The sequence below is a fragment of the Garra rufa genome, chromosome 10 (genome assembly GCF_049309525.1).
Source record: "Garra rufa chromosome 10, GarRuf1.0, whole genome shotgun sequence".
Taxonomy (NCBI): domain Eukaryota; kingdom Metazoa; phylum Chordata; class Actinopteri; order Cypriniformes; family Cyprinidae; genus Garra; species Garra rufa.
In genome coordinates this window covers 31,199,773-31,215,698 of record NC_133370.1, presented here as the reverse complement: position 1 = coordinate 31,215,698, position 15,926 = coordinate 31,199,773, and the positions used below count along the sequence as shown (strand labels likewise).

The window sequence follows — 15,926 nt, the reverse complement described above, 5'->3', positions numbered from 1 at the left end:
TAAACAGCAAATTAAAATAATTTTCATGATGATGCTGAATTTTATACTGTCAGCAAAACCATCACAAATATACTGTGAATATTCATTACATCACTCAGACCTAGGCTCTATGCAGAAAACTGATATTTGTCTCTTTCTACATTTCCTTTAATGTCATACATAATTCATAAAGAAAAAAATAGAGAGAAATTAAAGAGAATTATCACAAACTATACCATCATGAAATCTAATTTACAGGAGGAGATCACATTACACAGTAATTAACTAGCACAGAATGAAACACAAAGCCGAAAAATGTAAACTATATACAACTCAATCATCGCATTTTAGTCAGAAAAAGTTCAAAAGGTGTCTACTTTAAAACGATGGATGATATATTTCTTTATATTGATAAATAGGTCTCTATAAAGCGAAAATATAGGCTTAGTGCCTATATCTGTGCAGAAACAAATAAGTTAGTGGAAAACTAAATTTATATGAAGATCCTTGTTCTCAACAGATTTCAGCTAGGTCCCTGTTCAGCTTATTTACAACGCGCAAATCTTTATCACTTACATTGTTTTTTAAGGCTGCAAACTGAAAGCTACACCAGAACACCAGCGGTCCTCGTGATCAAGTATTCTGATGTTGTCTTGGGATCCCCAAAAGCATTTTCAACTAACAAATTAAACATTTACATTTTTCACTGTGCACTCAGCCTTAGCATCTCCTGCAGGGTTGAAGAGTCAAGGCAAAGCCCAGAGGGAGACTTCCTTCCAACAAATTAATCCCTGAGAAAAGCAGAGCCAAGTGCTGTACACCCCTCTATTCCCTCAATAATGAAGAATGACTTACGCCGCTACTCGTTCTCACCTCGCAGAAAGGCACGCACATGCACACGCTTTCTTTCGGCTGCCCACCCGAAACTCCTCTTTGCGTTGACTGTGACTGTTGCCATGGAGACAGTGCTTACCTCAGCGCTTCCCGAAGTGCCCCACGCTCGCTCAACGTCGTGTGCTTGATGTCATCGAAGTTGTTCTCCAAATTCAGACAAGACTGTGGGAGTGAAACACACAAAGCCATGTAAACATTGTGAAGCCGTACAGAATTTTTAGGGTGTATTTGAACAAAAACAATAACATTTATGTTAGTGTGTCAGTTAACAATGAATTTCAGAAGGACAGCATTACAAACGTACTCCCAGTTCCGAGCTCTGACGTCACATAGTCCGCAAAACAACAATGACAGCCTCTATGGATGCGGTGTTTATGCACGTGGTTTATGCAAGTGGTATGTAACCCCTCACACCCGGTTCCTATTACACCCGCTCCGAGTGGGTCTCGAACCCGGATCTCCAGCACGGGAGGCGGACGCACTAACAAGGAGGCTAAAGGCTGCAACCTCTAGCGTCAGTCGCTAGTGCGTCTCTTGAGATCGGGGAGTGAGGTTTACCTGCACAACACCTACTAGCTGGCCTCTGTTACACTCACCCCCCTAAACCTCACTCCCATCCGGGTCACGGCACCAATGTAACCCCTCACACCCGGGTCCTACTGCACCCGCTCCGAGTGGGTCTCGAGCACGGGAGGCGGACGCACTAACAAGGAGGCTAAAGGCTGCAACCTCTAGCGTCAGTCGCTAGTGCGTCTCTTGAGATCGGGGAGTGAGGTTTACCTGCACAGCACCTACTAGCTGGCCTCTGTTACAGTACGTGGTGGAAAAATAGACTTTAGGACAATAATGTTGCAACCAAATTAATAATAATATAATAAGAATAAAAGCGCTCAGGGAGTTTGTCCTGGATCGCTACAAATTTGTGAGTTGTGGTTTGAAGTTGTGATTTGCGGGCTCAAAAACTTGCCTGGAACGCAGCATTAATGAATGATCTGTGAATAAATACTTTATATCTGAATATATATCAAAATGATGTATGATTGTTTGACTTTGTTTAGGTTGCTATAAATTTAAACATGTAATGTGTAGCCATGTTTAGGGCCCTATGAAAACAAGGACTGAATGGTAGAATTCAGTCATAAAAACAGAATTTACTGTATAATGTGGAATGTCGCAGTATTTGGCAAATTTTGGATAGTTAAATTAAGCTGCAAAAATACTATTTAAATAGGCATGTTCTGCGTGTCTCTGTGTGAATGAATGGCACAGACGCACAGTTTCATCTACTACACGCATACTGAAGCGTGTGTGACGCATGTTTTTCAGCCTCTGCCAGCTCAATATATGAGTACATGAACACAAACATAGTTTCTAGAACTGCTCTGAGAGTCACTTCATGAACATTTTACCGTTTCTAATGAGAAAAACTATCATTATATCATATACAAACAGAAGCTTAAAGGTCTTCACAGAAACCCATCAAAATAAAAGTACAGTTTAACTTGAAGAAACCGTGACAGAAATATTTTTTAATGTAATGATAGTACCACTACTACTAATAAATTTATTATTCAAAATAAAATTATTATTTTCAACAGTAAAACTATTTACCAATTTTTTTTTATTTATTTATTTTTTTATAAAAATGTAAATACACAACACAGTATTTCTGGGGGAACAAAAATATACTACTACTGCTACTACTGCTACTACTACTACTGCTACTACTACTACTACTACTAATAATAATAATAATAATAATAATAATAATAATAATAATAATAATAATAATAATACTATTATTATTATTATTATTATGTACACACATATACACATATCAATTAATTCATTTTAAATTTGAATTTTAAATCAATTCATTAGAGATGCTTTTGATTAAACTAAATACTTCTCAAAATATGTCCTAAAAAATGTAATACAGTTCCCCTTCAGTCGAATCACTTCGACGTTACATGGGAATTCGCTTAGAATCCAATCATCTCTGAGCCTTATACAAAAGGCCAATGAAAATTGGCGAGTGGCATTTGCATGACGCGCCACGCCCCGTACATACGGGTATAAATAGCGACGTCATGCGCCAGTCAGACAGCTTCTTCGCTTCAGATCCGTCTGATGTTGAGCCTGCTATTCTCTCTCTACGAGACTTCTACAACAAAGAGTTCTTCAAAAGAGTTCCTGCTCTCTCTCCTGACGTGCTGCCAAGACTAAAAGAGCTTTCTGTTTGGCGGCCGTCAGCGATCTCCTGCGGGCTGCCGTTTTCACGGCCATTACAGCCGCACTGCATTCCAGCGAGAAAGTCCCGTTGAGTGCACAGCCGCCCCGCGGCTTTTTCCCTGGGCAGACCGGGAGCTAAAAGAGCAATTTCTCGCGGCCGCAAGACGTTCTTTTCAGAATGGCTTTTCGGCCGTGCGCTTCAGGATGCGGTAGTTTCCTCCCTCCTGCGGACGGACATGATCACTGCCTCACGTGTTTGGGGAGTGAGCACGCTGAGGCAGCGTTCATGGATGGTGAATGCATTCATTGCGAATGCATGACCATGAGCACGCTGAAGTCCCGCCGCTCGTTCGCGAGGCGGCTCCCCCCGCCTTCCTCTCGCGGTCCGTCGTTAAGCCGTCAATGCTTTTCGGCCACCGCGGCGAGACGCGGGGGGGACTTAACTGTCACCGTGCAGAACGCACCGCCGGCCCAGAAAGCCCTGCGGTCTTCTGTCACACAGCGTGGTCCCGTCGAGTTCCCGGAGCAGTACGCTTCCCCGCCCAGCGGGCTGAGCGTCTCCTTCGGTGCTCCTGCGGAGGATGAGATGTCGACCGCAGCATCAGAGGGAGAGTCGGTTGGCGAGGCGGACGCTTCGGCGGCGCGGCCCCCTCCAGAGGTGGCCGCTCCGTCTGAGGTGGACGTCGAGCTATCGGCTATGCTCCTCCGGGCCGCCAGGGGGATCGGTTTGGAGGTGCCCCAGGCGCCCCCGGCCGATCCTTCTAGGCTGGATGATTGGTTCCTGGGGAGGGCCCCCGCGGCTCCACCTCGCCCCCCCTCGGTCCCATTCTTCCCGGAGTTGCACGAGGAGCTGACCAGATCCTGGCGGGCCCCCTTCTCATCACGGCCCCGCCCCAGCTCCTCTCCCCTCGCCACCCTCGATGGCGGGGCGGCCAGGGGGTATGCAGCGATTCCCCGGGTCGAGCGCGCTGTGGCGGTGCACTTGTGCCCACGCGGCGCCGCCACCTGGAGGGATCGTCCGCATCTCCCGTCCAGGGCGTGCGAGCGCTCGTCCGCCCTTGCGGGCCGCGTTTACCACGCCGCTGGACAGGCCGCCACCGCCCTGCATGCTATGGCGATCCTTCAAGTGTATCAGGCCCAGGCCCTGAAACAGCTGCACGAGGGTGGTCCCGACCAGGGGGTTATGGAAGAACTCCGCGCCGCCACCGACTTCGCCCTACGGGCGACGAAGGTCACGGCGCGTTCCCTTGGTCAGGTGATGTCCACAGCCGTGGTCCAGGAGCGACACCTATGGCTCACTCTGGCCCAGATGGCAGACGTCGACAAGGCTCGCTTTCTTGACGCTCCTATCTCCCAGAGTGGCCTATTCGGCGACACTGTCGAGGACTTTGCCCAGCAGTTCTCGGCAGTCCAGAAGCAGAGGGAGGCCATTCAACACATCTTGCCCCGCCGCGAGTCTAGACCCATCCCGCCGCCGGTGGCTCAGCCTCCCCCCGCTCGTCGCCGAGGGCGCCCCCCCGCGGCCCCCACCAAAACTGCTCCGTCGCCTGCTGAACCCAAGAAGGAGACGGCCCGACGTCGAGCCGGCCGCGGGGGTGCGGCGCCGCCCGCCTCTCAGGGACCTGCAAAGAACACCCGCAAAAGAGCCGCGAAACGTCCCTGACGCGGGCAACCCGGAGGTGGAGAAGTTTGTTCTTCAGGGGACGAGAACATCTACGTCCCCGCTCCCGCTGGAGGGCCGGGGGTTGTTGTGCACTTTAACGCTGCCGCCGGCCCACGGGTCGGCGGTACCCACAACTTCAATAAAAGAGCAATTTCCTTCACCTCCGGGGCCTCGGCCCCGTGTTCCCGTTCCGGGCGGCACCAGGATGCCCTCTCGGAGCCGGACTCGGAGCTGTCTTTCGCCAGCGCGGGAACCTGGGAAGAAGGTAGGCCCTGCTCAGAGCAGCTTGTCTCCCCTTCCTGTTCCCCCCCTAGGCTGCCCCACCACGGTCACGTCGGTCAACGTTCCCTTGACACCCCTGTCGAGGCGCTTGGGGGCCTGGCTTCAGCTCCCCAGCCCCTCGCGGTGGTTGATACGGACGGTACGTCTCGGCTATGCGATTCAGTTCGCCAAAGCTCCGCCCAGGTACAGAGGTGTCCTTCACACTCGTGTCCACTCAGACACCCACGCCGCTGTCCTGCGTGCAGAGGTCGCAGTCCTACTGGCGAAGGATGCGATCGAGCTTGTCCCTCCAGCCGAGATGAGGTCAGGGTTTTACAGTCCCTACTTCATCGTGCCCAAAAAGAGTGGTGGGTTAAGACCCATCCTGGATCTCAGAGTCCTGAATCGGTCCCTTCTCAGGCTGCCGTTCAAGATGCTCACTACGAAGCGCATGCTCACATGCATTCGTCCCCAGGATTGGTTTGCAGCCATCGACCTGAAGGACGCGTACTTCCATGTCTCGATTCTTCCTCGCCACAGGCCCTTTCTTCGGTTTGCGTTCGAGGGTCGAGCATACCAGTACAAAGTTCTCCCATTCGGCCTGTCCCTCTCTCCTCGCGTTTTCACCAAGGTTGCGGAAGCGGCCCTGGCCCCTCTTTGGCTGTCAGGTTTCCGCATCCTCAACTATCTCGACGACTGGCTTCTGATAGCCCACTCTCGAGAGGTGCTATGCGACCAGAGGGACCTGGTGCTTCAGCACCTCAGCCGCCTGGGCCTTCAGGTCAACCGAGAAAAGAGCAAACTCTCCCCAGTGCAGAGGATCTCTTTTCTCGGTGTGGAGCTGGACTCGGTCTCCATGACAGCCCGTCTCACCAACGAGCGCGCTCAGTCGGTGCTGAGATGTCTAGATTTATTCAGGCACAAGACAGCGGTTCCTCTAAAAACTTTTCAGAGGCTCCTGGGGCATATGGCAGCTGCGGCCGCGGTAACGCCGCTGGGGTTGCTTCATATGAGACCGCTTCAGCACTGGCTACACGACCGAGTCCCGAGACGGGCATGGCACCGTGGCACACTCCGGATTGGCGTTTCCCCGCAGTGTCGCCGCCTGTTCAGCCCGTGGTCAGACCCTGCCTTTCTCCAGGCCGGAGTACCCCTGGGGCAGGTGTCCAGGCACATCGTGGTTTACACGGATGCCTCCACCACGGGTTGGGGTGCTGTGTGCAACGGGCAAGCAGCCTCGGGCTCCTGGACAGGACCTCGACTGCAGTGGCACATCAATTGCCTCGAGTTGCTGGCTGTGCTTCTGGCCCTTCGTCGCTTCCGACCGACGTTGCGTCAGAAGCACGTACTTGTGCGTACCGACAGCACTGCGACTGTGGCTTATATCAACCGCCAGGGCGGCCTCCGCTCTCGTCGCATGTCACAACTCGCCCGCCGTCTGCTCCTCTGGAGTCAAACGTGGCTGAAATCGCTACGTGCCATTCACATTCCGGGGGAACTCAACCGTGCAGCCGATCAGCTCTCACGGCAGTCCACCCTCCCTGGAGAATGGCGACTCCACCCCGAGACAGTCCAGCTGATTTGGAGGCATTTCGGGGAGGCCCAGATAGATCTGTTTGCCTCCCCCGAATCCTCCCACTGCCAGCAGTTCTTCTCCCTCAACGAGGTATCCCTCGGCAGGGACGCTCTGGCCCACAGCTGGCCTCCGGGGCCCAAGTACGCCTTTCCCCCAGTGAGCCTCCTTGCACAGACCCTGTGCAAGATCAGGGAGGACGAGGAGCAGGTTCTCCTGGTCGCCCCATACTGGCCTGCCAGGACCTGGTTCCCAGAACTCAATTCCCTCGCGGCAGCCCCTCCCTGGAAAATCCCCTTGAGGAAGGACCTTCTTTCTCAGGGGATGGGCACTATCTGGCACCCACGTCCCGATCTATGGAACTTGCACGTCTGGCTCCTGGACGGGACGCTTCAGACCTCGCCGGCCTTCCACAGGCCGTGGTAGAAACCATCACTCAGTCCCGAGCCCCCTCTACAAGGCAGGCGTACGCACTGAGGTGGGGTCTATTCGTCGACTGGTGTTCCTCACGAGAACAGGACCCACAGAGATGCACGATTGCAGTAGTGCTTTCCTTCCTGCAAGAGAAGTTGGAGCGCAGGCTGTCCCCTTCGACTCTCAAAGTGTATGTTGCCGCTATTGCCGCACATCACGATGCAGTGGATGGATCATCCCTAGGGAAGCACCCTCTGGTCGTGAGATTCCTCAGAGGCGCTAGGAGGATCAATCCTCCCAGACCGCGCCTCGTACCCTCTTGGGACCTCTCCGTCGCCCTCCAGGGCCTGCGGGGACCTCCCTTCGAGCCCCTCGCCTCAGTTGAGCTTAAGTTTCTGTCATTGAAGACAGCGCTCCTGACTGCGTTGGCCTCCATCAAGAGGGTGGGGGATCTGCAAGCTTTCTCTGTCGACGAAGCATGCCTGGAGTTCGGGCCCGGCGATTCTCACGTCATCCTGAGACCCCGGCCCGGCTATGTGCCCAAGGTTCCCACCACGCCTTTCCGCGATCAGGTGGTGAACCTGCAAGCTCTGCCCTTGGAGGAGGCAGACCCAGCTATAGCATCGTTGTGTCCAGTCCGTGCTCTGCGCACCTACGTAGACCGCACTCGGCACTTCGACGCACCGAGCAGCTCTTTGTCTGCTTCGGAGGTCAGCAGAAAGGGAATGCTGTCTCCAAACAGAGGTTGGCGCATTGGGTGGTAGAAGCCATCTCCCTGTCTTACTTATATCAGGGAGAGCCTTGCCCCTTAGGCTTGCATGCCCACTCCACACGGAGTGTTGCATCTTCCTACGCGTTGGCACATGGCGCCTCATTAGCGGACATCTGCAGAGCTGCCGGCTGGGCGACACCAAATACCTTTGCCAGGTTTTACAACCTTCGCTTAGAGGCCGTCTCTTCCCGAGTTCTGACAGGTGACCGGGAGGACGGCTAGTGTCGGCTTGCTGCGCCATTCCCACGTGGATCCGTGCGCTATCTCCCAGTTTGTTCCCTCCGGCGAACCTGGGCCCTCCATGCCCCTCAGTCCGGGCTAGACGCGGAGTAGCTCTTGACTGTGCTCCTGCCGGGTCTCCTTCGCCCCGCAGGTTGTGGCTATTTTTCTCTATATTTTTCCAGGGGTCAACCAGAAGGCCTCTGTTTCCCTCGTATATCCCTAAAACCCCCTTATGGATATATTGAATTTCTTACTTTCACATGGACAGAATTCATGTCTCCGCCCCCCCAACCCCTGCTTCAGTTTCTGGCATCCCTGGGGACCCCCCTTCTCGGGCCCCAGGGCGTTGGGAAGGTTACGTTAACGTCCGCCTGTTGACACGTCCGCCTGCCGGCACGTGGTCGTTGCGTAACGCGGCGCAGGGACGTGGCTTGTTCCATAGGGTCAGTTCCCATGTAACGTCGAAGTGATTCGACTGAAGGGGAACGTCTAGGTTACGTAGGTAACCCTCGTTCCCTGAAGGAGGGAACGGAGACGTTACATCCCCTGCCACGTCCCTGTCGTCGCGCTGACGCCGGCTCAATCCGGCTCCTCAGCGAAGAACCTGTCTGACTGGCGCATGACGTCGCTATTTATACCCGTATGTACGGGGCGTGGCGCGTCATGCAAATGCCACTCGCCAATTTTCATTGGCCTTTTGTATAAGGCTCAGAGATGATTGGATTCTAAGCGAATTCCCATGTAACGTCTCCGTTCCCTCCTTCAGGGAACGAGGGTTACCTACGTAACCTAGACGTTTTGGAACTTTGGAATGACAGGAGAACAAGTAAGTTATTAAAAAAAAAAAATTGGTTTCAAGGTTAAGGACAAACTCTGCGCTGTCAATCGATAGATAGATATATATATATATACACATACATACACACACACATACATACTCACACAAACACACTCAATCACACGTTTTTCTGTGATCTGTGTCATAATTCATTCCATATTACTATAATATATTTATAGTGTTATAATTTCACATTGAATCTCCAAATTAGTGTGAGAAATTTGTAACAATATTTTTTTGTGAACGCACACAAGCTTCCTTTCCATCTTGTGCCAGATAAAAATATGCATTATGACCCTTAAAAAAATCTCCTGTATATAGTAATATAAAGAACTAAAACTGATTTTGTTAATTTACAGTCACTCCAATCTTTTGTTTGACCTCTGTTTTTTTTTTTTTTTTTTTTTGGTGGGTTTAAATTGTAATTCATAAATTTATGATTTATTTATCCACCCTTTTCTTCCTGTAAGCGTGGGTGCAGCCATTGTAAATTTGATGGGTCTGGCTCCGGTCTCATCCCCTTCCAGCTATTTTTAGCTGTACAAAACAGCTCGTGTTGCTGCTTGATATTGCAAACTGGTGTATTTTACCATAATATTTTAATGTATTATTTTATGAACATGCTGGTTTGTATGCAAACAGTTTTACAGTTTACTACACTTTGTTAATCTTCTCATTATTTCCCTACAGCGGCTAATGGACCGGAAGTCTCTCCCATAGGCTTACTGCTGTGCTGAGGAAGAAGATGAATAGAACACAGCAAATATACAGATTAATATAATCAATTCTTTATCATGTTCTGTAAATAATACAACCGTTGAGGAAAAACAGCTACAAAATATATTCTGTAGGCTGTAGATTTGAATATGACCAGACTGAAGGATTACGCTGTCGAGTAGACTGTTCAGAGATTATCCTGCTTTTAAAGATTTACGAGTTTCTACTTTAAAACGGAAGGATTAATTGGTGCCATTTAACACTGTAACATGACATGGCTGACATTATCAGAGAGGCATTAAAGAGGATTCCCCCAGCCCCTCCCTTTTTAGGAGGCAAAGTTCAAGCTGCTTAAGCTGTTTTCTTTATTCCATAAGCTAATACAGTTTCACAGAAGCCATTGTGACAACTGACTTAAGCTATTTAATGAAATTCAAAGGGATGAGGAGCCAGGAAATTCCCCCGCACATATATACGGCTGAGGCGCCAAGAAAATAAAATCACAACATGATTGAGATTGAGGCTAACTCGATTTCATGCACTGAGTTAATTTATGGCATGAGGCTGAGTTACTACATTTTATTATAACACAGATGGGTGGTGAATAAGAAAGCAATCCAGCGAGCCATCTGATATTTCGCTATAGTTCTTTTATGAACCTCCACTGGATTCTGCTCTTCGGCTGGCAACCTTGTGTTGCAGAAATCTCTGCCAAGATACAGATTCAGAAGAGACAAAGTCTGTTTTACAACGCACATATTAAATTTTTTAAAATGGTGCCTCAGTATGATGCCTTGATTGCCACAAGAAGAATTTGCTGGTATTATTGATACCACACAAAAGATTTCAAAGAATATCTTATCATAACCTCACCACGTTCAAACATCTGACTATATATCATTTTGATTTGATAGCAGAATATGTGAGCAGTGTGGAAAACCAGAGTGCCATGATTTTTTGCCTGGAGTGAGAAGAGGTTTTTTTTTTTTTTTTTTTAAGTTGGAGCATGTTTTTGCTCTCCTGGCGATCAATCTGACACCGCTCTATCATGAGCAGAACACATGTTAACAGCCCATAATACAACTCAGCAATACAGATGGGTGGATCAATCTTGAAGTACATTTGATACTGATGCTGTATTGAGATGAATGATCCTCACATAAAACTATCAATCTTAAGAGTTTAAGTAGTGATTTAATCATTAAAGTTTAAGTGGATCACATGTTTTGAAAAAGAAAAACTAATTGCATTAGCAAATAGTAGGATAGAAGCCATTTCACTTTCTGCTTATCTGAACACAAGTATAAATGCTGAATGATGCATGCAGTACAAATAAATGATAAATAAATATACATAACCGTTTAAAAGTTTGGGGTCTTTTAAAAAAAAATTATTAAGGAAGGGCACATTAAATTAATCAAAAATTATTGTAAAGACATTTATAATGTTACAAAATGTTTAATTTTTTAAATAAATGCTGTTCAAAAAACACAAATGATTTATGAATGTTAATGTGAAACTGAAGACTGGAGTAATGGCTGCTGAAAATTCAGCTTTGCAATCATAGTAATACATTAAGTTTTACAGTTTGAAATTGTATTATTTCACAACAGTATTGTATTGTACTGTATTTTTATCAGATAAATGCAGCAATGGTGACCCCAATCTTTTAAAATAGTAGTAAAAATACTTCTTGAATGGTAGAAAAAATACATAAATAAGAAGTCAGATTATTTTAAGTTAAGGCCTATTGAATGTGAAAAATGTTGGCTTTCAAATATAATGTTCAATGGCTATAACTGCACAATCTGTCTCTAGAAACTGCAAACATTTTACATTTAGAGATGTGAGTACTATTACTGTCACATGTATGTTCTGTTCTGGTTTAGTTCTAGTGTTCCTTGCTCCTGTGTTGAGTTTGATTATATTTCCTAATGAATGTGTGATTATGTGTTCCCTTAGCAACCTATTGTGTCCACCTGTTCCAGATTTATATTGTTAGTGTTCTTAATCCTGTTCCTGAAAGCTATTGTTCGGTTTAGTTTAACAAAAGACTTTCTGTGCTTGCTAACCAGTGCTGACACATGTAGTCACCAGGAATTCACTACATGATAAACAGTAGCAAAAATAGACAACTAGCAAAAAACTTGGAATTTTTAAAATCTTGATAAAAATAAATAAAAAGGGACAGTTCAACCAAAAATTTAAATTCTGTAATTAATTACTCACTCTCATGTCATTCCAAACCCATAAGACCTTCGTTCATCTTTGGAACACAAATTAAGTTGTTTTTAATGAAATCCAAAAGCTTTCAGACCTTCCATAGACAGCAACGCAACTGACATGTTCAATGCCCAGAGAGGAAGAAGGACATCCATAAAATAGCGGTTCAACCATAATTTTATGAAGCAAGAGAATACTTTTTGTGCACAAAGAAAACAAAAATAATGACTTCATTCATTCATTTTCTCTTCTGTGCCATTCCCTGATGCCATTCATGGTGCTGCTGACACAAGAGCCAGAGTTCTAATGCAGGACCTGGATGCGCTGAGCTTTTTTGCAGGCAGAGGAATGCACACACATGCATTGTGATACTCTCCTGAATGAAATTGAAGACATTGTTAAATAAGGCTGTTATTTAGCTTTCTTTGCGCGCAGAAAGTATTCTCATAGCTTCATAAAAAAACAGTTGAACCACTAATGTCACATGGAAATTTTAACAATGTCCTTACTACCTTTCTTACCTTACTTACCTTTGCTGCCTATGCAGGTTGAGAAAGCTCTTGGATTTTATCAAAAATATCTTAATTTGTGTTCCAAAGATAAAGTTCTTACGGGTTTGGAATGAGAATAGGGTGAATAATTTTTAGGGATTTTTGGATTAACTATGTAAAATGTTCAGTAAAAATTAACAGCAGATAAAATGAATGCGAAAATGTACAAAATGTTCTCAAATATAAAAATACAACACATTCTCACTTCGACGTGCCGGGTCCTCCATTGCTTTAAATAAAAAAAATATTTGGTCAATATGCTGATTCGAAAGGCATTGGGAATTTAATCGTCATGATACATGACTATATTGGGTGTATATACATATTGGGTAATAATTTTGCCATTATTGCATATATGTTGGAGTGTGTTTTGTTCAATGCAAACAGTTAAAACTATTTTTTAACATTACATTATTTACACATTTATAAGCACGTAACCCAACCCCTGCAATTTGTCAATATAAAACACAGGATATAACAGGCAGATACAACTACAGTCACAATTTATTTAAAAAGTCCCAAGTATTTTGAGGCAAAATTATTGATTTCTAAGAGGAAAGACGCGATCGCCATTTCTATACACAGTAAAGCTCATCCTGTGTGCAGTCTGTGCACAAATTAAAAAATTGCCGCCAGAAGAAGCTAACCGTAAGCTTTGATTGTAAAATGCAATTGGCTCTTGTGTGTCTTGTGACCAATTGCATCATGCTAAACAAGTTCAGGAGTCTCATTTTGAATGTGATATGTGCGGGAGCGAGATCATTTTCAGTAATTAAAACCTTATGATTTACTCACATCAGAGAATTTGGAATGTAACACGACTTGTTTGTAATACTTTTACAAACAAGCCTTGATACTGTGTAGAAATTGCATGTTAAAAATAATAATAGAAAAATAATAATAAATAGAGCGTTTGTGATGGAATCTAATTGCAGTGTGTTTCTCCAATGAGTGGGCAATGCACTCACATATTCTTTCTGATACACATTTTTATTCACGTACCTTTTCCTATATCATATAAAGCACCATGTGTTATTTTGTGTTGTCATTTCAAATGCGAAAATACTTGACCTTGGTCAACCCTGTGTCACAGTAGACTAATCTCACAGCTTCTGTGTGGTATTAAAACTCATCTGTGTGGTAAAATGAAACATAATTACATTTCCAATTACACTGAGGCATTGTTGGGACTGGGATAACCATTGACATTTTCTCTTGAAATTATGTGTAGCATTTTCCCCCTGCAAAGGATTAGTCTAATCCAACATCTTGGGGGCTTTATTATTATTAATTAGACAAAATGCTTAGTGCTGGGAATTGGTAGTATAATTTAACAGCTAATTAATATGCAAGCTCTGGAAACAAGATTTGGTATTTCATCAACACAGTCGCCACATGGTGAAAAAGCATTTAAAATGAACATTTGAATATGCTTATGAGCCTTGACTCATAGGGCTCACAGAATATGATAATAATTGAGAGGAAATTTGGAATATTTAATCCACTTGGGGGATTTGGGAAGGGGGGGGGCATCTGCTTATGATGCATTTTCATAATGTCTCCTTTAGGCTTTTGCTGCGGTTTTCTGATGAGTGCTAAAGAATTACTCACTGACAAATTGTAAGCAAAAGGGCAGAAGGAGTCAAAATTTGAATCTCTACAATAATTGGACAAACTAGGCGGCTGGAACTAATTATAGAATTATAATCTTCGGCCCTATTACTGCTCATCAGAGTAATATGATCACGGCTATCGCCGACATAATCATTGAATCACCACACCATAAACTACATCACAGAGTACTCATTATCATCGGTAAACTGGGACGAAGTTTGCTCTCAGAAGAGAATATGAGGGATGCAGCTTCCAGGAGGTTCAGAGAACCAGCTCTAACATCTCCACGGTGCGCTGTTCTTCTTCTTTACCCTCTAATTTCCATTGTACTTTGTGACCGTAACACATTGTGACAATCAGCAGCATGTAAACATTCCACGAACAAGGAAAGACATGCAAGTTCGCAATACCGTGACAAGGGCTTTTCTTCCCATTGGCTGTTTCTTTAATATTTAATGTAAAAACTCAAAGGCAGCCATACATGTGAGATTTTTGGAAAAGTGAGTTATTTCAGGCATTCTGTGAGAAGAACTTGTCTTTGTTTTTGTTTTTGTTTACAATACTCACATCACAGCTCCTCTCTGGGTTTCTCTTCCAGTGCTTCTTCTCATTCTTCTTAGAGGCGGTGGAATGGAGATTTGCGTGGGTCTTCACCCTTGGGTTCAAGGCAAGGATACTCTGAAGAACAATTAAACATAATCAAGGTTGTTAAAAGGTTAAAGGTTCAACCAATGCAAGACCATTGTTTTTTTTTAATCAGTGCAGAACAAATAAAGTAAACAACAGGAATTTTTCAAGACATATGACCACTGCAATGAATCTTCACACTCTACACACCATAATTATTATGATACGTTGTTAAATGCTGGTAAAAGTGATGCAGTGTTACATAAACAGACTATTAACTTTTAAGTAATAGTAATGAGTAAAGTATCCTAATAGGCATACTTGCTAAATTTACACCACAATTGCATGGTGTATCGTGTTATACACATGGGGTAAGATGAGACAAGATGTCTCTCTTAAGGAATATGTGCATTAACTTTTAAATTGAAAGACATTTAGACATAAGTTTAGTATGTGCAGGATGATGGTACAAATGATTCAAAGAACCCCCCCTAGCTAAACTTCAAAAGAATGTATGAAATGACTTTTGACTTTTATAACTGTTTATTAACTATTCTATTTAAAATTGTGTGTTGAAAATTTAGTTAATTGAATAAGTAGTAGTTTCAACCATTATAGAGTGATGCAAAAATGTGACCCTGGACCACAAAACCAGTCTTAAGTAGCACAGGTATATTTGTAGCAATGGCCAAAAATACATTGTATGAGTCCAAATTATCGATTTTTCTTTTATGCCAAAAATCATTAGGATATTAAGTATATTTTGTACATTTTCTACTGTAAATATATTAAAACTTAATTTTTGATTAGTAATATGCATTGCTAAGAACTACATTTGGACAACGTTAAAAGCGATTTTCTCAGAATTTACATTTGTTTGCACCCGCAGATTCCAGATTTTCAAACAGTTTTAAATTTTTTTTCTTTCAATTTTCAAACCATACATCGATTGAAAGTTTATTCATTCAGCTTTTAGATGATGTATAAATAAAAAAATTGACACTTATGACTAGTTTTGTGGTCGAGAGTCACATATTAGACTTGCCACTTTAAACATTCAAGTGATTTTAAACTGTTTAAGTGCAAGAAGAGGTGAAAGAGAAGTCAGTTCAGTACTCACATTCTGTTTTGTCTGCACACACACTGTCAGAAAGACACGTTTCAGACAGCAAACAGTACACAAACACAGAATTCACAGAAACACAGAATTCTCTTTCATGTCTCTTTGCGCTTGAATGAACAGATACATACAAAATTCTTTAAAAATACCGGTCTCGGCAAGTATTCTTGTGAACACAGTCGGTTATCTCTTAAGTGAAGTTAACGTACACAGAAAGAAATTGGAT

The 15,926-nt window shown here is 44.8% G+C and overlaps 1 protein-coding gene across 1 annotated transcript in view; it reads right to left on the bottom strand.

The window, feature by feature from the left end:
- Positions 1–15,926, bottom strand: part of dpydb (dihydropyrimidine dehydrogenase b) — a 212,100-nt gene that overhangs the window by 182,707 nt on the left and 13,467 nt on the right. The window contains exons 2-3 of the mRNA XM_073849425.1: positions 14,521–14,631; positions 953–1,035 (exon numbers count right to left, since the gene is read on the bottom strand). Of these exons, the coding sequence (XP_073705526.1) occupies positions 953–1,035; positions 14,521–14,631 (194 nt within the window). The remainder of the gene's footprint in view (positions 1–952; positions 1,036–14,520; positions 14,632–15,926) is intronic.